This window comes from Truncatella angustata, assembly GCF_020726525.1.
Source record: "Truncatella angustata strain MPI-SDFR-AT-0073 chromosome Unknown BKA67scaffold_13, whole genome shotgun sequence".
Lineage (NCBI taxonomy): Eukaryota > Fungi > Ascomycota > Sordariomycetes > Amphisphaeriales > Sporocadaceae > Truncatella > Truncatella angustata.
In genome coordinates, this window is record NW_025763393.1 from 587523 (window position 1) to 604281 (window position 16759).

At 48.0% G+C, this 16759-nt stretch overlaps 6 protein-coding genes and 1 non-coding gene across 7 annotated transcripts; 4 read left to right on the forward strand and 3 right to left on the reverse strand.

Moving 5' to 3' along the window:
- Positions 1 to 358: 358 nt before the first annotated feature.
- On the forward strand, positions 359 to 1761 carry BKA67DRAFT_587697 (nucleoporin complex subunit 54-domain-containing protein). The gene is made up of 3 exons (XM_046104343.1): positions 359 to 494; positions 575 to 1218; positions 1281 to 1761. The coding sequence occupies exons 1-3, from the start codon at positions 419 to 421 to the stop codon at positions 1398 to 1400; spliced, it is 840 nt and encodes a 279-aa protein (XP_045951372.1). The 5' UTR covers positions 359 to 418; the 3' UTR covers positions 1401 to 1761.
- Positions 1762 to 2515, reverse strand: BKA67DRAFT_587701 (uncharacterized protein). Its single transcript, XM_046104344.1, has 2 exons — positions 2292 to 2515; positions 1762 to 2193 (listed from the first exon to the last, which is right to left on the reverse strand). The coding sequence occupies exons 1-2, from the start codon at positions 2299 to 2301 to the stop codon at positions 2018 to 2020; spliced, it is 186 nt and encodes a 61-aa protein (XP_045951373.1). The 5' UTR covers positions 2302 to 2515; the 3' UTR covers positions 1762 to 2017.
- A 510-nt stretch (positions 2516 to 3025) lies between these two features.
- BKA67DRAFT_587703 (glycine decarboxylase-like protein) lies at positions 3026 to 7179 on the forward strand. Its single transcript, XM_046104345.1, has 2 exons — positions 3026 to 6113; positions 6173 to 7179. The coding sequence occupies exons 1-2, from the start codon at positions 3458 to 3460 to the stop codon at positions 6769 to 6771; spliced, it is 3255 nt and encodes a 1084-aa protein (XP_045951374.1). The 5' UTR covers positions 3026 to 3457; the 3' UTR covers positions 6772 to 7179.
- A 404-nt stretch (positions 7180 to 7583) lies between these two features.
- BKA67DRAFT_t194 lies at positions 7584 to 7656 on the forward strand. The gene has a single exon. It is a non-coding gene; the product is annotated as a tRNA-Lys (tRNA).
- Positions 7657 to 9167: 1511 nt separating this feature from the next.
- BKA67DRAFT_651802 (glycoside hydrolase) lies at positions 9168 to 10635 on the forward strand (the record flags this gene model as incomplete). Its single annotated transcript, XM_046106087.1, has 4 exons — positions 9168 to 9174; positions 9264 to 9490; positions 9559 to 9738; positions 9863 to 10635. The coding sequence occupies 4 exons, from the start codon at positions 9168 to 9170 to the stop codon at positions 10553 to 10555; spliced, it is 1107 nt and encodes a 368-aa protein (XP_045951375.1). The 3' UTR covers positions 10556 to 10635.
- Positions 10636 to 12035: 1400 nt separating this feature from the next.
- BKA67DRAFT_542398 (uncharacterized protein) lies at positions 12036 to 13499 on the reverse strand (the record flags this gene model as incomplete). Its single annotated transcript, XM_046101107.1, has 4 exons — positions 12036 to 12278; positions 12763 to 12972; positions 13031 to 13036; positions 13347 to 13499. 4 exons carry the CDS (start codon positions 13497 to 13499, stop codon positions 12036 to 12038), a joined length of 612 nt encoding a protein of 203 aa, XP_045951376.1.
- A 1114-nt stretch (positions 13500 to 14613) lies between these two features.
- Positions 14614 to 16667, reverse strand: BKA67DRAFT_587707 (cytochrome P450). The gene is made up of 4 exons (XM_046104346.1): positions 16345 to 16667; positions 16055 to 16294; positions 15760 to 16006; positions 14614 to 15698 (listed from the first exon to the last, which is right to left on the reverse strand). The coding sequence occupies exons 1-4, from the start codon at positions 16393 to 16395 to the stop codon at positions 14698 to 14700; spliced, it is 1539 nt and encodes a 512-aa protein (XP_045951377.1). The 5' UTR covers positions 16396 to 16667; the 3' UTR covers positions 14614 to 14697.
- Between the last annotated feature and the right edge of the window lie 92 nt (positions 16668 to 16759).

Genomic DNA, 16759 nt, shown 5'->3' on the forward strand with positions numbered 1-16759 from the left:
TCTCACGCGCACTCAAGTCAAGACATCGTTGCTTAGAGTCGTTGACTGGGTCAATCATTGGTGCAAGTCTAAACTTTTCAGCCCGTTGTTTTGTTTTGTTCTCTCGAGCTTTGCTTTGAGTTGGAGCTTCATCTCTTACTGTCCTGTACCATCGTCTGCACCTCAGCGGAATATGGCAGCCATGTCTTTATTATTTCCGCCAGCGCAGCCGGCCACGAATGCCACCAATCCCTTTGGAGCTCCTCTTAATCAACAACAACAAAACCAAAACCAAAACCAACCTCAGCAGCAGTCCGCATTCGGCACCAGCAGCCTCTTCAATCAGTCGCAGAGTCAACAGCAGCAGCAGCAGCAGCAACAACAACAACAACAGCCCCAATACCAACAGCAGCAACAACAACAACCACAACAGCAAAACATGAGCGCATCCTTCTTGAACGCCAGTCAAAATCAACAGAGATCCAGTCTATGGGAGCCCGGTAGAGACTCGCCCAGTACGTCATGTCACTCCACCCCATTTCCTCGCAAACCCTTGCGACATTACAAGTTGCTGACCTTATCTGTCCTGTCCCAGACCAGAAACCTATTGACCAACAGATGGGCGCTCTCTACGAGAAGTGGAATCCGACAACAACCCAGACCGTGTTCAAGACCTACTTTTACAACAAAGTCGACCAGTCCCATGTCCCCTTCTACGCTCCGGGCCCCGCAGAAGATCCACGGGAATGGGAGGAGGCTGTTCGCAACAAACCTGGCTCAGCCTTCATACCTGCGTATGCCACCGGTTTTAAGGGGATTGGCGAGCGACTTCTTATGCAAAAGGCCGTCCTTGCTCAGTTCAACGCCCGCCTACACGAAATCAACAGCAATCTCGATGCCATCTTGTCGAGACATGACCTAGAGACTAGTGTCCGCGCCGTCAACGCTCGAAGGAAACACGTCGTCCTTCGTCAACGGTGTCTGGCGCTGGCGAGCAAGGTCCAAGTTCTTCGAAACCGGGGATATGCCCTCGACACTGACGAGGATGAGCTCAAGTCTAAGCTGGAGCAACTGGACCGGGGAATGGCTGATCCCGCACTGAGTGCCAGGACGGAAGAGCTTTGGAGCCGGCTGATTTTATTGAGAGGACATTCCGATACCCTCAGAAACGAGTTGAATGCTAGAGGAGGTGACACTGGAGAGGGTATTCCTGAGGAGGCTGAACAGAAGGCCAAGAAGGTGAGCTACTTCTCCCTTGTTGCCAATCCTCCATGACCACATGCTAATCATTCCGACCTCAGCTACTTGAATACTATGACAAGCAACTACAGGAACTCAAGAAGACCGTGGACAGGGTCAAGGATGACTACGAGGAGTGGGAGAAGGAGCGGAATCCCGACCCCAAAGGCAGCAAGAGCTGAACCCAATAGCTCAACAGGTTCGCGGCTTTGAGATACACCAATGCAGAATCCCCATGTGTCGTTTTGTAGAACATTTGCCTACGGCCACAACCACAGTATTCGAAACATAGTCAGACTCGCGGTGCTGATGAGAAAGCTATTCTACAAGCACGGGCAGATGACAAGGTGCTTGGCGAACATGCCGTCGCCGCTGCACAGCAATCCCAGGTGCATGATGCTTGGACTTGTGGGAGAGCTGTCTACGGCCGAGTTTGAAGGCGGCCAGTGTTTGAACAGTGACTATAGCCTACTGCCTTTCCAAACCTTCCGTTGATAGTGGCGGCGCAAGGCACCAGACTAGTCGTTTGATCAATGCAATGCTTGGGTGAGAATGGATGTCCGTTTCTATGCACAAAATATACACGTAATATACAGCCTGCAAGGAGTTTGCCCCTTTTTCGTTGGCCGGACCTGACGCCTGTCCATATCCATGATGCCCATATACCCTGACCAGAGATGATGTACCAGTGAAGTGTCAAGACGCGTTCCTATTATACAATGTATGGGCTTCCATCTGATTCCTTTGCGGCATCGCCGATACCATTTGGTCACTTAGAAGAAGCTCGAGACGGCATCGATCACGAAGGGGGCTGTCGGGCAGGATCAGCAACGCCATTTGGAGAGGACACAAGAGACATGACGAAAGACGTACAGAAGTACAGCGCAACAGCGGCACCAGCGAATGACTTGATGGTGAAGTTGGCAGCATCTTCGAGTTCGCGGATCTCCTCCTGAGACAGCTGCGGCGGTTGGACTACTGCATGTCAGCTCTCTCTGCGGCCTCGGTCAAAAAGATAGAAACATGAAACAAAATAAAAGGCAGACGCATGTTTCTCGCGGGGTGTCACCTACATCCGAACATCTCGTAATGGGGGTTGGTGCAGCTAAAGTCGGGCCTGAGGGTTCTTGACTTGTGTTGAGGTCGAAGTGCGACGCCGGGTGTTGTGTCAGTTGGTGGTATGAATGTCAGCGGTGTTGAAGTTGTACCGAAATGCGCAATGACGCTATCCACTGGAAATTTTTTGGTAGCTCCAAAAGTTTAGTCTTTGGTTTGACCAACTGCCAACAACAACGATGAGGACCGTCCGCTGCGTCCCGTCACATGCACCGCCTAAGTTATGCCCCAACTCCTAAATACGCCTAGCCTACGCCTACGAGTGAGCTTGGACAGCCTTGGAGCTCTCCATTGGCCGGTTATCGCTATCATTGAGTAAAAACTGGGGTATACTTGTACCTACCCAAAACTGGTAGCTTGGTAACTAGTTAGTCTATGTAGGCACTTATTTGCACGGAGAAGCAGCTACAGCGATAGCCATAAAACAGCGAGCAACTTGAACATCTCTTTGCTGAGACACATGACTCTCAACTGGAACAAGGTCGACTCTTTGCGACTGTCGAACTCTGGTAGAAGTGAGGCAGTGCTGTTAATCAGACATCCAGGGCTACAATGACACTGATTCCGCAGTAATGCTGATTCGTACCGCCATTGATCTACTGTAGGCCTAAGCCCTATTCAGTATCATTTAGGTGGTTAGTGCTTCTCGGTCAGGAAGAGAGCCCGCAGTTCTCAATGGACCGCTTTGAGCCGGTCCCTTACCCCATGTGGCCCTCGGATAAGCCGTTTGGATCCTCTGTGTAAATCTTATCGCCATACATAATTGATTTGCTACACAGATAGCCGATCAACGGCGAGTCAGACGTGTGAGCAAGAATACTGGTTTTCAATCTTGGAAACTCTAAACTCTTCTGTTACTTTATCTCTCGTTCCTCAGAAACCATTGGCTCGAACGGACGATTGCTTCATTGCGAATTGGTCCTTACAGCTCGTCGAGGTGGCAGCCCTGGAAGTCGATCTTGAGTACGAGTACCTCCGCCCGTTTGGTGCTCCGTCTTACGACCTTTTTCATTGATCGTCACGACTTTCGTGCAACCGTCCCAGATCAGTGATTATCTATCAACAACCTATGGTCTCTTTTGCAGTCTGAACATACACTGCCAACCTAAAGAACTAGGCAACGATGGCAAGCTCTGTTCGAACTCTGCCGAGGCGATTGGGCCAGTTGACTGTCCAGACCAGGCTGTCCGCGGCCAGGGCAAAGCTCAACCCCAGGGCATATCGCCAATGCGCTCTCCAAACCAGCACGGCCATTGCCCGGCCGTTTACCAGCTCCGTGGCTTCAAGAGCCGAGGTAGATGTGAACGCTGTACCGCAGTCGACTGAAGCTGTCGGGAGCTACGCTGATTTGGATACCTTTCCCCGGCGTCACATTGGACCGGATGATGCAGATACAGCAGCCATGCTCAAGGCTCTGTCGCCAGCCGTGGATTCACTCGATGCCTTCATTGAGCAGGTTATTCCAGCGGATATCCTCACGAGAACCCAGATGGATCTTCATCAACCTGGAAGCCAGTGGAAGCCGCAGGACAAGGCCATGTCAGAGACAGCTTTGGTTGAGTGGTTTAATAACTGCGCGAAGAAGAACATTCCTATGCACAGTCTTATTGGTGCCGGCTACTATGAGACCATCACACCACCAGTAATCCAAAGGAATGTCTTGGAGAGCCCAGCATGGTATACCAGCTACACGCCTTACCAGCCAGAGATCAGTCAGGGTCGTCTGGAGTCCCTGGTAAACTTCCAAACCATGGTGACTGATCTCACCGCCCTTCCCATTGCAAATGCCAGTCTGTTAGATGAAGGCACAGCAGCTGCAGAGGCCATGACACTCTCGATGAACGCGTTATCATCATCCCGCGCCAGGAGAGAGAACAAGACGTTTGTGGTTTCGCACAGGCTGCACCCACAAACCGTGGCTGTTCTACGTGGACGTGCTGATGGTTTTGGTATCAACATCGTGACCAAGGACGTCACGAGCAAGAGTGCTACATCCGAGATCGAAGCTCTTGGCGACGATTTGATCGGTGTCATGGTCCAATACCCCGACACACTAGGTGGCGTTCAGGACTTCCGAGACCTTGCTTCTCTAGTTCACAAACAAGGTGCACTTCTGAGTTGTGCAACTGATCTGTTAGCACTCACTGTTCTGACCCCTCCGGGAGAGTGGGGCGCAGATATCGCCTTCGGAAGTGCCCAAAGATTTGGAGTACCTCTTGGCTATGGTGGTCCTCATGCTGCTTTCTTCGCGGTTACTGAGAAGCACAAAAGGAAGATTCCCGGAAGACTTGTGGGTTTGTCCAAGGATCGTAACGGCGGCAAAGCCTACAGACTGGCTCTTCAAACCCGTGAGCAGCACATCAGACGCGAGAAGGCCACCAGCAATGTCTGCACCTCCCAGGCATTATTGGCCAATATGAGCGCCCTCTACGCAGTCTACCACGGACCTGAGGGCCTCAGGGCTATCGCAGAAAAGACCATCCGAGGAGCCCGCGTTATCCAACACCTAGCAGAGAAGGCCGGTTTCAAGACGGTCAACTCCAACACGGATGCCAATGGAACTGTCCTTTTTGACACCGTAACGATCGATGTCGGTACTTCTCACACGCGAGATATCATCATGGAGGATGCACGGAGTCAGAGACTGCTTTTCAGGACAACTGGGGAGGCCAAGATTGTCTTTAGTGTTGGTGAGCTGACCAACCTTGCGGTCTTGAAGAAGGTGGCCAGAGTGCTCCTCTTCCAGGGACAAGACTACGATGATTTTGCTAGTATGTCCACTACTTGTGAGGCAGCTGTCAATGAGGCCCTTTCCAAGCAAGGTACAGACCTCGCCATTCCTGATGCATTCCGCCGAACCAGTAACTATCTCAGTCATCCCGTTTTCAACACACATCACTCTGAGACGGAGCTTTTGCGATATATCCATCATCTCCAGTCCAAGGATCTTTCGCTGGTGCATTCTATGATCCCACTTGGTTCGTGTACGATGAAGCTCAACGGTACTACCGAGATGTCGCTGATCTCCAACGATTTCATGGCTTCCCGTCATCCGATGGCCCCGCTTGAGAACACGAGAGGATACTACACCCTCTTCAAGTGGTTCTACAGCCAACTGGCAAGTATCACTGGCATGGATGCCGTCTCGCTTCAGCCCAATTCCGGTGCTCAGGGTGAGTTTGCTGGTCTGCGTACCATCAGGGAATACCAGAAGCTGCATGGAAAGGGTGACAAGAAGAGGGACATCTGCTTGATCCCGGTGTCTGCGCACGGTACAAACCCGGCTTCCGCTGCGATGGCCGGCATGCGAGTTGTTCCCATCAAGTGTGACACGAAGACCGGAAACCTTGACGTTGTCGATTTGGAAGAGAAGTGTAAGAAGCACCAGGATGAACTCGGTGCTATCATGGTCACTTACCCCAGTACCTTCGGTGTCTTCGAGCCCGAAATCAAGAAGGTCTGCAACCTTGTTCATGAGTATGGCGGACAAGTCTACATGGACGGTGCCAACATGAATGCCCAAATCGGTCTATGCTCACCCGGAGAGATTGGTGCCGACGTCTGCCATCTCAACCTGCACAAGACTTTCTGTATTCCTCACGGTGGTGGCGGCCCTGGTGTCGGTCCCATCTGTGTCAAGGAGCACCTGAGAGAATTCCTCCCGCGAGACCCGTACAAGGTTCCCGAGAAGGGCGAACCAGGAAACCATCCTGTCAGCAGCGCACCATATGGTAGTGCAAGCATCAACCTAATCAGTTGGGCATACAACACATTGATGGGTGAGTAACAGTTCGTCAACGTACCCCACAAGGATTTGACTAATATGTGCAATGAACAGGACCTGAGGGACTCACTCACGCCACCAAAATTGGTCTTCTCAATGCCAACTACCTCCTTGCGCGCCTCAAGCCCCACTACCAGATTCTCTATACGAATAACCATGGTCGCTGCGCTCACGAGTTCATCCTTGACATCAGACCATTCAGCAAGTCTGCTGGTGTCGAGGCTATTGATATCGCCAAACGACTGCAAGATTACGGTTTCCACGCACCCACTATGAGCTGGCCGGTAACCGGAACTCTGATGATTGAGCCTACAGAATCCGAGTCTCGTGACGAGCTCGATCGATTCGTGGACGCACTGGTTTCTATCCGTAAAGAGATTGCCGAAATTGAGGAGGGCAAGGTCCCGCGTGACCGCAATGTCCTCAAGCTCGCGCCACATCCTATCCAGGACATCATTGACGGAGATGGTGAGGGCAAATGGGAGAGAAGCTACTCCAGAGACAAGGCTGCCTATCCGTTACCTTGGTTGAGGCAGAAGAAGTTCTGGCCTAGTGTTGCCAGGATTGACGATGCGTATGGCGACATAAATTTGTTCTGCACGTGCCCGCCTGTGGAAGACACGACTGACACGAAGTTCGGTGTTGCTTCGTAGTGGTGTGGTAGTCTAAGGTACTACATGTATTTAGAACAGCTAGGGCTATGCCATCGTGATCGATGGATAGCAGAGGGTCAGCATAACATCCGATTTCAACAGTTCGGTATGAGGCGTACAACGGCATATATAAGACCGGTATTTGACGCAGAGTCAATTTACTTTTCGAGCGCGGAGTTCTCATCAACTTCTAGGAGCACAGAGTTTTTGGTTGCTGCAAATGGGTTATAGGATTGGTTGGGTTATGATAGATTGTGTCGGCAATAGCACAAAATATTACTGATGGCTGCGATCATCTCATCTATGGATTCCATAAAAACCGACCGAGCAAGCGATAGCGTTGATGGCATCTGTTTATCGTCCCCTCGTGTTTACGAGATCTCTCCCGTGGTGTAAAGGATCAACGTCAAGACAGTGACAACCCAGAAATTGGGAATGCATGATCCGATACCTTAGCGCTATTGGTACTGCAATCACTAAGACTGGATGAAAAAGATTCACTTGATGATTATATACACTTCTCAAGCGAAAGGCTCCGACAAGTTGCATCCTCATGAAGCCCGACCACTAACCACTCTCGCAGAATCTGAGTTTCTCCTACCGCCGTTATCCACATCATTGTCGTCATCATCGCCATCGTCATCACCACCACCTGTTCATATCGTCGCCCACCAACTCTCCACAACCACCACATCAGTACACATAAGGTTTCGTCCCCGACCATTTTGACTATCCGGTATCTCACCGTCGCCCTTTTTGGCCGTTCTTGAAAAAAGACAATAACGTGGTGCTGCTTCAACAACAAATGACCCGCCTGGTTAGCTCAATCGGTAGAGCGTGAGACTCTTAATCTCAAGGCTGCGGGTTCGACCCCCGCATCGGGCTCAATTCCTGATGCGTCTCAGTTGACTGAGACTTAACTTTTGTGATAACATTCTCCTTCTTCTTTTCTTCTTTTTTATCTTCTTTTCTTCTTCAAATTTCTTTCTGAAGGATGAGATGCGTGGAGTATGTCCCGGTAGAGCGAGGTGGGTGGATTCAGCGAACAGAGTACTTCGCGGGTCAGATCCGGAAGATATTGTTGCACAGTCAGTCGTTCACACTAACAATTATTTATATTTTTTCTGAGCTAAAGATAGTGTTGTACCTCACAGGCAGTACTGGTATTGCAGACCCTCGCTCTCAAGAACGACGACTACACCTCCTTTGATTTCACGGCGTGAAATATCTCTATCACTACTAACATGTCAAAGACGAGAGGAGAATAGACGATCAAGGCCATAGTATCAGCCAGTATTATGGGTGGTCATGGTGGTTACTCGATACTTCATTTAGAACAGTAATATGTGACAGTCAACGATACTATTAGCAAAAGAACGAACCTTATGTGCCACGCACGTCTCTCCTGTATCTGAAAAGAGATGTGGTTATTCGTATCGTAAACAGCGTCGCATTCTCGCACAATACAGCCAGATCCAAGACTATTGCGTGGATAGCATGCGTCTCATTTGCACGATGCGGGCGCCGTCAACACGAACGACCCAATATTTGGTTGGGGGGTTTCATGTGATTGTTTGCTGCTTGTTCTCGTTGAATAACATTATAAATCTACGTATGGCTGGGTTTATGGTGACCTAGAGCGGCAGTGACAATTCCTGGATTGCATATATCGCCGGACTCGGAAGGACGAAGAGACTCGAAGTGGTCGAAGTGAGCAAATAGTGACTCGCTCTGATAACTCTACTAAAACATTTAAGCAGGAGGAGGGTCAAACTGAAGGACTTTTTGCTGCGAAAGCAACTTAACAGAACAAACATTAGAATGATCCCCACGGAATGCACTAACCTAGTCTAGTGCACAACATATTGCGATGCCTATTAATTTAGATTCTTGTTTCGACATGGTCTGTTGGCTAATGAAGCTTATACGGCTCTGCTATAGTCCAATCAAGACTGATTTTCAATTCACCACTAAGAAGAATTTCCGATATTATTAACTCCAAGCATAGTATTCGGTTTATCATCATGCCAGCCGCATATTCAATTAAGTCATTCCGGGAATCGTCGCATTCGTTTCTCTGTCTCCGTACACTCCTTCAAGTTCTCGTCATTTAAGAAGCGACCACTACAAGATTATGTTCGAGACTATTTCAATATACAATGCAACACCGGTCAATACAAAATAACAAAATGGCCACATGGTAATTTGACATGGAGGGTTCTCCATGTATAACAGGGATGCTACATGTTTCAGGATCGGATTCAGACCTTCCGCAGTGTGGAGTAATGTTATGTATTTGATTCTTAATGGTGGGTTTTCTTTTCCATCATGACTCCCTCAAATTCCACCTCCTTACCGTGCTCGAAGTAGGCCGTTGTATCAATGCGAATACATAAATGACAGGTAAGTCATGCTAGAAAAAAAACCCTCATCAAAATCAAGGCGACTTGGCAATTTAATCATGATGCAGCATTTAACGATATTAATCACAGCATTCGCGGTCGCCAAGACTTGTGCCACCCCTGCCCCGGCACCAACTCCAGGACCCAGTTTGGAAGATGCAGTCGTAAAAAGAGCAAACTCGTGCACATTTAGTGGTTCAAATGGCTACTCGTCAGCAAGTATCTCCAAGACTGCATGCTCCACGATTGTATTGTCTGCTCTTACTGTTCCCGGTGGCAAGACGCTGAATTTGGAGGGTCTTCGCGACGACACCACGGTCAGTAAATACGAACTACCCAAACACAGACTACATCCTAAAGATGCATATCTAACCACGAGCTTCAGGTTATCTTCCAGGGTAACACGACATTTGGATATAGCGAATGGTCTGGGTCACTCTTTTCTGTCAGTGGAAACAATATTACCGTGAGAGGAGATCCCGGATCCGCTCTAGACGGTCAAGGTGCGTTATACTGGGACGGCAAAGGAGGAAGTGGGGGTGTCACAAAACCAAAGTTTTTCAAGGTCAGTCGTATTCTATTCAACTCTTGACCTAGTGTTCTAGATGGCCTCTGATTCAGTGCTTGGAGTCACATATGCTCAGCACAATTGGTCTTACTACGACGGATTAAACTAACAGCTATGACAGGCAAACCATCTAAATGATTCTCTTTTGGACTCAATTACTATTCGGAACGCACCGCGGAATTCATTTAGCTTAAATTATGTCAACAACCTCATCGTCAAGGACATTACAGTGGACGACTCGACTGGTGATTCGTTGGGCAAAAACACTGACGCATTCAACATTAACAATGCGGACGGGGTTCTTATCACTGGTGCTAAGGTTTGGAACCAGGACGACTGCGTTGCTATCAACTCTGGCAAGAATATCGTCTTCACCAACGGCTTCTGTTCAGGCGGACACGGTCTCTCCATAGGCTCGATTGGAGGACAAGATGACAATACTGTACGCAATGTTACCTTCAGTGACACAACCATGGAAAAGTCGCAGCAATCCGTTCGTATTAAGACCATCTCCGGAGCAAACGGTACTGTAGATGGTATCACCTACCGCAACATCGCCATGAGTGGCGGAGATGACTATGGCATTATCGTCATGCAGTCATACAATGGTGTCGACGGCGAACCGACCAACGGAGTGAGCATCACCAACGTCGTGTTGCAAAATGTCACGGGTACAGTTCAGAGTGACGCTGTCGACATTTACATCAAATGTGGCCAAGGAAGCTGCAGCGACTGGACATGGACTGATGTATCTGTTACGGGTGGAAAGAAGAGTACCGCATGTCAAAATGTCCCTAAGGGGATCTCGTGCTAGTGCACAAGACCCGATATGGGTTCAATGCGCATGCATTGAGCAAAGGAATCAGCATATGGCGGCGGAATCATAACCTTGGTATGTATACTACAATTTATCTTTGAATATTTGCAACTGGACTGGATGTGACCCTGCTCTCGTGGGGGCTGGTGTACCGCAGATAGACTGTTCTCGAATATCGTAATTTGGAGACTAGAAAGCTTTTAGACCTCGAATGAAGCGGCTTTTCTGTTTTACCAACTTCAAGTGATCAGGACAGTTCAAGAAGAACTTATGACATTCCAGCAGTGCGTCTATGTCTGTAGTTCTACCACGCTAGAGCCCTCCTTGATCGACCGAACAATTCGCGAGTTCTTGTGCCAACGATTGATCTTGCGTTTCGTAGAGTTTGGAGACCTTCACAAATTCTGTTGTGGGATACACATATAGAAATTCGGGGCAGGTACTCCATGCTCTAATGAAAGTCGCGACATCAATAATACCGGTCAACATGCCCCTAATCAACGGTAAGAAATCATAGCCTTTGCGGCGTCTCCAAATACGGTGATACTTGTTCATCTTAGTGAAAAGCACCCAACTCACCAAGATGAGTCATGTCAAGGCGGTGATAGCCACCAGAGGTGAGGTCAATCACGAGCTATATGCATCAGAACCAATATGGTAATAAGTAAAATCTATATCCGTGTGTGGTCTAATTGTACACAATAGTCTAGTAGCCGATTTCTGACCTCCACTGAATGTGTTGAATAAGGCAGCTCCTCGTAGGTAAATTCAATCATGCCATCTGTATAGATATCCAAGCCATCAATGATTCAATACAGTATTATAGACATTGGCCTTCAGCTTTTCTCAAGAACATGTAGCAAGGTGTCTATAGGTGCTTGCGAGAATTCTTGGGTCTGGTGACAGGCGTGGAATTTTTGCCTACAGTGAGGATATGGGTAGATTTGACGCTGCACGTTTGACACTGCATAGGTAGGAAAAGGAGTTCTATGTCATTGGCGACAGGTTTAATTGGAACGAGTCTGTCAAGGCTATCGAGGATGCCTGTTATAATTTCGAAGCCGAGCGAACGTGCACATTCTTACAATCTTACCGAGAAAATTAGAAGTATCAAGTTTGACGCCACGAACGATTCGATTGAATTGCTCACCATCTAGCAAGGCCACGGAGCTCCCTGGCAATGTGCCCGGCTATGCATTCCATCCTAAGAAACAGACACAAACGGTAATTGCCGGCTATGAGCTTTTATTTGCGGAAGGTTGTTTCGATTCCAAGGTGAAACAGTGGGCTGAACGGCCTGTCTCCTGTGATCCGTAGGATATCTGCTAAAGACATGCTGCAAGTTGGTTGGAAATCCTCACATTGATGCTAGACCATGAGAGCCACATGAAAACTCGCAGAGTGCGGCCTTGAGATATTGGTAGGAGATCAAAAGAGTCAAGCAACTCGGGGTTTGGTACGCTTTCAACACCCATGATCAAGCATTAATGGGCTGGGGGATCGACGAGTGAAGGGACGCAGGAGGTAATTCCTGAAACTGGAAATTCTCGTGTTTCAACCTGGCGTTCTCGGATTTGTACTTGAAAAGCTCGTCCTTCATACGCTTCAGCATGACCTCAGTGCCCTTGACGTAGCGTACAGCTGACTGATAGTGGCTCTCGAGTTGCGTTATCGTCTCACAGTATACATCTTCCCTTTCCTGAATTTGAGAATCAAGGTTCTGTATCATTTCATGTAAGCCGCTCGAAGATCAACCAGCCGCCGCCGTAGATTGTCTTTATCAGGAAAGCTATCTTCGAAATTAACATCGCCCGACAGAGAATCCATTCCATTCTTTCCTTCGGCAGCATCACAGCACCAGTCTCCCAGCTTGGCTTATTTCTCTCAACTTCCACGGCTGTACCGGGGTGCTGAGACCTGGCTTGCATTAGTGCTCAACGGTATGCCCTCGAATTGACAACAAGATCATCGAAGAGAAAGGAGGTATGAGTGGCAACCATTCCAAGGATGCTCTCGTTGTCTAATGAGTCTTCAAGTATTGATCCGGGTGCTTTGACCCTTGGATTTCTGGATCTCAGAGAACGCGTTTGACAATGATTGGAGTTGAGCATAAAGCTATGCTGAATCACGAGCTAGTGAGTGTCTGATAACGACTCCCTGCACCGGTGAGTTATGGGAATTCATGTTCTAATCTGAACACTTACAGCTGCAGTGCTTGGATCAGCAGGCTGATGGTGTGCTGCTGAGAGCAGGTCGGTTATAAATTTCTCCTTCCGGAGGAGCTTGACCCTCTCCTTCCGAACAGGCTGCAGATATGCTGCATATTTATTGTATAGCACTGCATATATCACCATGTATCCTGTAACAGCGATGTAGAATATCGCCACGAGTTCAGAGTGTTCCCTCATTTGTGACTGTAGAGATTCAGGTCTAAGCAGCACTAAATTCTGTATCTGAGAGAGAGAGACGCACAAATAACTGTAGATTCTGTGCATAGTGCTGATCATGTTATGTGGGCGTATTTGAACTTCTCGCGCAAGTCGCTGATGGCATTCGCCGTTTTTAAACAAGCTGATGTTAGTGCTGCGACGCTTGTAGTTATCGAAATGGGGTCCATCTTTGCTCTAGTGCTTAGTCCGCCAGGTCGAAGATGATAGCACAAAAGACGAGGGAAAAGCGATAACCTTAAGGAAGCTGTAATTGGGCTTTGAAGCCTTGTACCGCGATGAGACTGAGGAAGGGGCTAGCGGTGCTGTAGGTCGCATTTCATAGAGCGCTCGTTGCTCACGCCGCCTACAACAGTCAAAGCCCAGCCAACGGCGACGATTTGTTCGGGAACCCTCCTGATGGTCCTCGCGTGCCTCAGAGTTGGCCACGCAATATGTGGAGGCCACCCAAATGACAGGAATTGATATAAATGTGTCAACCGAAAGGAGTCCATGGTCAGCTTGCGAGAGGTTTTAGCAAGGCGAGCAACTTTGCAGAGCCATTGAGATAGTTGTGGAATTGGTACCGAATAGCGAATATATATTGCCGGTGATTAGCGCTTTGAAATTCATATCTGATGTAGGTTGCGATCTTCTCGCGCACCAATTTCAAATAACGAGTGACGAAGCTGCGAAAAGAACTGCTACGTTATGAGAAGAGATTGTGGGTGGCTTGCAAAAATATGAAGGAATCTCGGAGATGTGAAAGTGTACCTGGTTATGTTCCCCAATAATGAGAACATCATCAAAGCTTCAGTGGCACTTGGATGCTGAGTCCTGCTAGCCATCGAAAACTTCATCAGCTCTTACACTAAGAACAAAGGTGATTAAGAACACAGGAATTTATGGGCGGAAATCTGGTCGCAAACTCTTCTTGAATGTTTCTGAACTACTCGGTAATCCAGACCGGCTGACAATCTGTAGTATCGAAGAGCATTTCTACAGTGTTTCACCACCAAGAGTATAACAAAGACGTGAGAATTAGACATTGACTCGAAAGCGAAAACCTCGTTAATTGATTAGAGAGGAAAGCCTTTCATTCAACGGCCAGCCACGGTAGCCGATCGAGCTGTGAATCTGCGCAATGCCGCGTGCAAGGATATTCAAAACAAAATCAGTGACAATCTTGGCTATCATAAACATTGACATACGCCATTGCGAGTGTATCGAGGATAATATAGTCCAAGAATGTAACGCAGCCAGGGATCAGTCCTGTATCGACTAGCCCAATGAGGCCGCATGTAACAAGTATGGCTCCTAAGTGATGATGCTTAAATGCTGCGAACTCGCGTCGGTTTGCCACCTCAGATAAAGTCAAGAGTTCCATCAAAGGCACCCGACATGCCTTTGAATCATTCGAAAAGCTCGGTATGTCAAAGATGATCAGCATGATCAAAGGCATAATTATGACGAGAAAGAGTTTCGTGGCGTTCAGCTTTGAATTATGAGAAAGCTTTTGAATAATTGCCGAGACAATACTAGTACGGCCCATGAGCAACAAGAAATTGAGGAAAATTGTAGGAGTTAAATTACGCCGCGACACTGAATGAACAAGCAGAACTTTACGCATAATTACCGATACATAAATTCAATATCTTTCTACGAGTCTCATTGAAGACAAGTGATTCCTTGACCATTAAGAGTCGTACACCGTCATACCTGCGCCTTGTTCAATCGTATCCACAACTCAGGTTTGGTCATTGAATGAAATACCTTCATAGGTTTCATCTTGCCATCTAAACCCCAAACGTCATTCTTCTTTCCAAAGTCTCCCCTATCAATTTCAAGGTCAAACTTCCATAGCAAATGTGCTGTGATAAGCCGCATCTCCATGTAAGCAAGATTTCTCCCGATACATACTCTAGGGCCAGTGCCAAAAGGCAAAGAAGCACTGAGATGATCATTGATGTAATCTTTATCTTCACCTAGCCATCGTTCCGGTCGAAATGCATCGGGCTCCTTAAAGTGTAGACGTGAATGTGTTGACACCCAGGGCGGAACGGCAACTGTAATGCCCTCGGGGACATGCAAGCCGTTGATTGTGGCACCACCTCGGGGAACTACACGTTGCTGACTCGCGGGCGAAGGAGGGAATAGGCGCAACGATTCATGTATCGTCGCTTCAAGATAGGGAAGTTTCCGAACCTTGTCCCATTTTATATCGTCATCCGTACCCAATGCACCTCTAATTTCGCTTATCAAACGTTGGTACACATTTGGATTCGTACAAACAAAGTAGGCCCAGCCAGTGAGTGCTGTAGCGGTGGTATCTGTCCCTGCACTAATGAATAGTGCAATGTTTAGAATTATTTCGGTCTGAGAGAGCGAATGTTCAGTTGCACTGTTAAGAATGTGATACATGAAATCAGTGTGGTCGCGATCCCGATCGTTCAAGCGTTGGATTGTCTTCTCACGCGAGTTTTGCAGATGAGTTTTCCTCCACTCGGCCGCATTTGTAGGAACAAGCAGCCAGGTCATCAGAGACTCAAGCCACGTACCGGTGCCAGACAGCCGGCGGATGCCCTGCGTCCAGGTAGCCGCCACAAAAACGTTGATAACAGAGGTAGACCAGTCTGTAGCCGATGCCTGGTCCAAACATCCGAAGGGCTCTGCGAAGCAAAGGTCGCCCATTATGTCAAACGCAAGGTAGGTGACTATATTTGCAGTTAGTCTAAGCAGACCTGAAATATATCCTTTTATATGTTCAAAACTGACACCAACTCGATAAGTCGACGGACCGGTTCTCGGTAATCTTCCTGTCAAGAACGCCAACGAACTTGTCGATCTGTAGTTGAATCAAATCCTCAAACTTGAGTAGTGCATTGTTCGTGAACAAATAACCTAATGCCTTTCGCTGGCGAGTGTGCTCTGCGTCAAGCGCTAAACTCACGCCAGTCTGGCCATCGACGTTTCCGACCGCTCCAAGAAATATCGGGCTTTTCTCCATGCGCAGTCCGCCCTTCTAATGGTATTTTAGCTCTCATGTATTTCATTTACGTATTTGACTTACCCGGAATCCATAGATATCCTCTCGAGCTTGCACACCAACGAAGCTCAGTTCATTGGGAGATACTCGTACCACTGTACCGTATTGATTATGTAGTGACTTATAGTATACATGTTGTTTCCCTGTCACTAAAGCGAGAAAGGCAGGAAACTCTGAGACCCTATTGAGAATAGGACCTGGGACTGATCGGAGTGGATGGAAGAATAATCTTTGCAAAATATGAAAGACCATCCAAACAATAAGCTGCGAAATTTAGCGGAGATTTTGCCGACTGGCATTCAAGGCCAACTTACTAGCAATACAAGTATCGCGATGCTGGTCGCGGTAGGGAAAGATTCGTTCATGATCAACTACTCAAGTGAGCCTTGATATACGGAGACGCTCATGCACACCCCTTGACGTTCTTCTTATCAACCGCAGGAGTTTTTCTTCCTCTTTGTATAAATTATATGTTGCAGAGAAATTACCGAATTCGGTAGGTTCTACGACCAAGCAACGTTGCAGGTGGTTTTCAGCCTTTGCGGGTCATGAAATAACCGCTGGTAATACAATACAGGGCTGCCTTTGCTGCTTCAAAGTATGTGTCCATTTTAACAGTGTTCGATCTGCTAGAATGTCTCTCGGCTACCTATGTAGTCCGAAACGAAAAGTCCCCACCAGTTTGCCGCAACTATTAATCTGCAGGTGTTGGGGTAAGCTATGGATCCG

Bases quoted from the DNA above. Each gene is read 5' to 3' on its own strand.
- BKA67DRAFT_587697 (XM_046104343.1), top strand. From the start codon at position 419: ATGAGCGCATCCTTCTTGAACGCCAGTCAAAATCAACAGAGATCCAGT. The intron at 495-574 runs GTACGTCATGTC...GTCCTGTCCCAG, and splicing joins GCCCGGTAGAGACTCGCCCA to ACCAGAAACCTATTGACCAA. The intron at 1,219-1,280 runs GTGAGCTACTTC...TTCCGACCTCAG, and splicing joins CTGAACAGAAGGCCAAGAAG to CTACTTGAATACTATGACAA.
- BKA67DRAFT_587703 (XM_046104345.1), top strand. From the start codon at position 3,458: ATGGCAAGCTCTGTTCGAACTCTGCCGAGGCGATTGGGCCAGTTGACT. The intron at 6,114-6,172 runs GTGAGTAACAGT...TGCAATGAACAG, and splicing joins GGCATACAACACATTGATGG to GACCTGAGGGACTCACTCAC.
- BKA67DRAFT_587707 (XM_046104346.1), bottom strand. From the start codon at position 16,395: ATGAACGAATCTTTCCCTACCGCGACCAGCATCGCGATACTTGTATTG. The intron at 16,007-16,054 runs GTAAGTCAAATA...AAATACCATTAG, and splicing joins AGGATATCTATGGATTCCGG to AAGGGCGGACTGCGCATGGA. The intron at 15,699-15,759 runs GTCAGTTTTGAA...CTGCAAATATAG, and splicing joins CGTCGACTTATCGAGTTGGT to TCACCTACCTTGCGTTTGAC.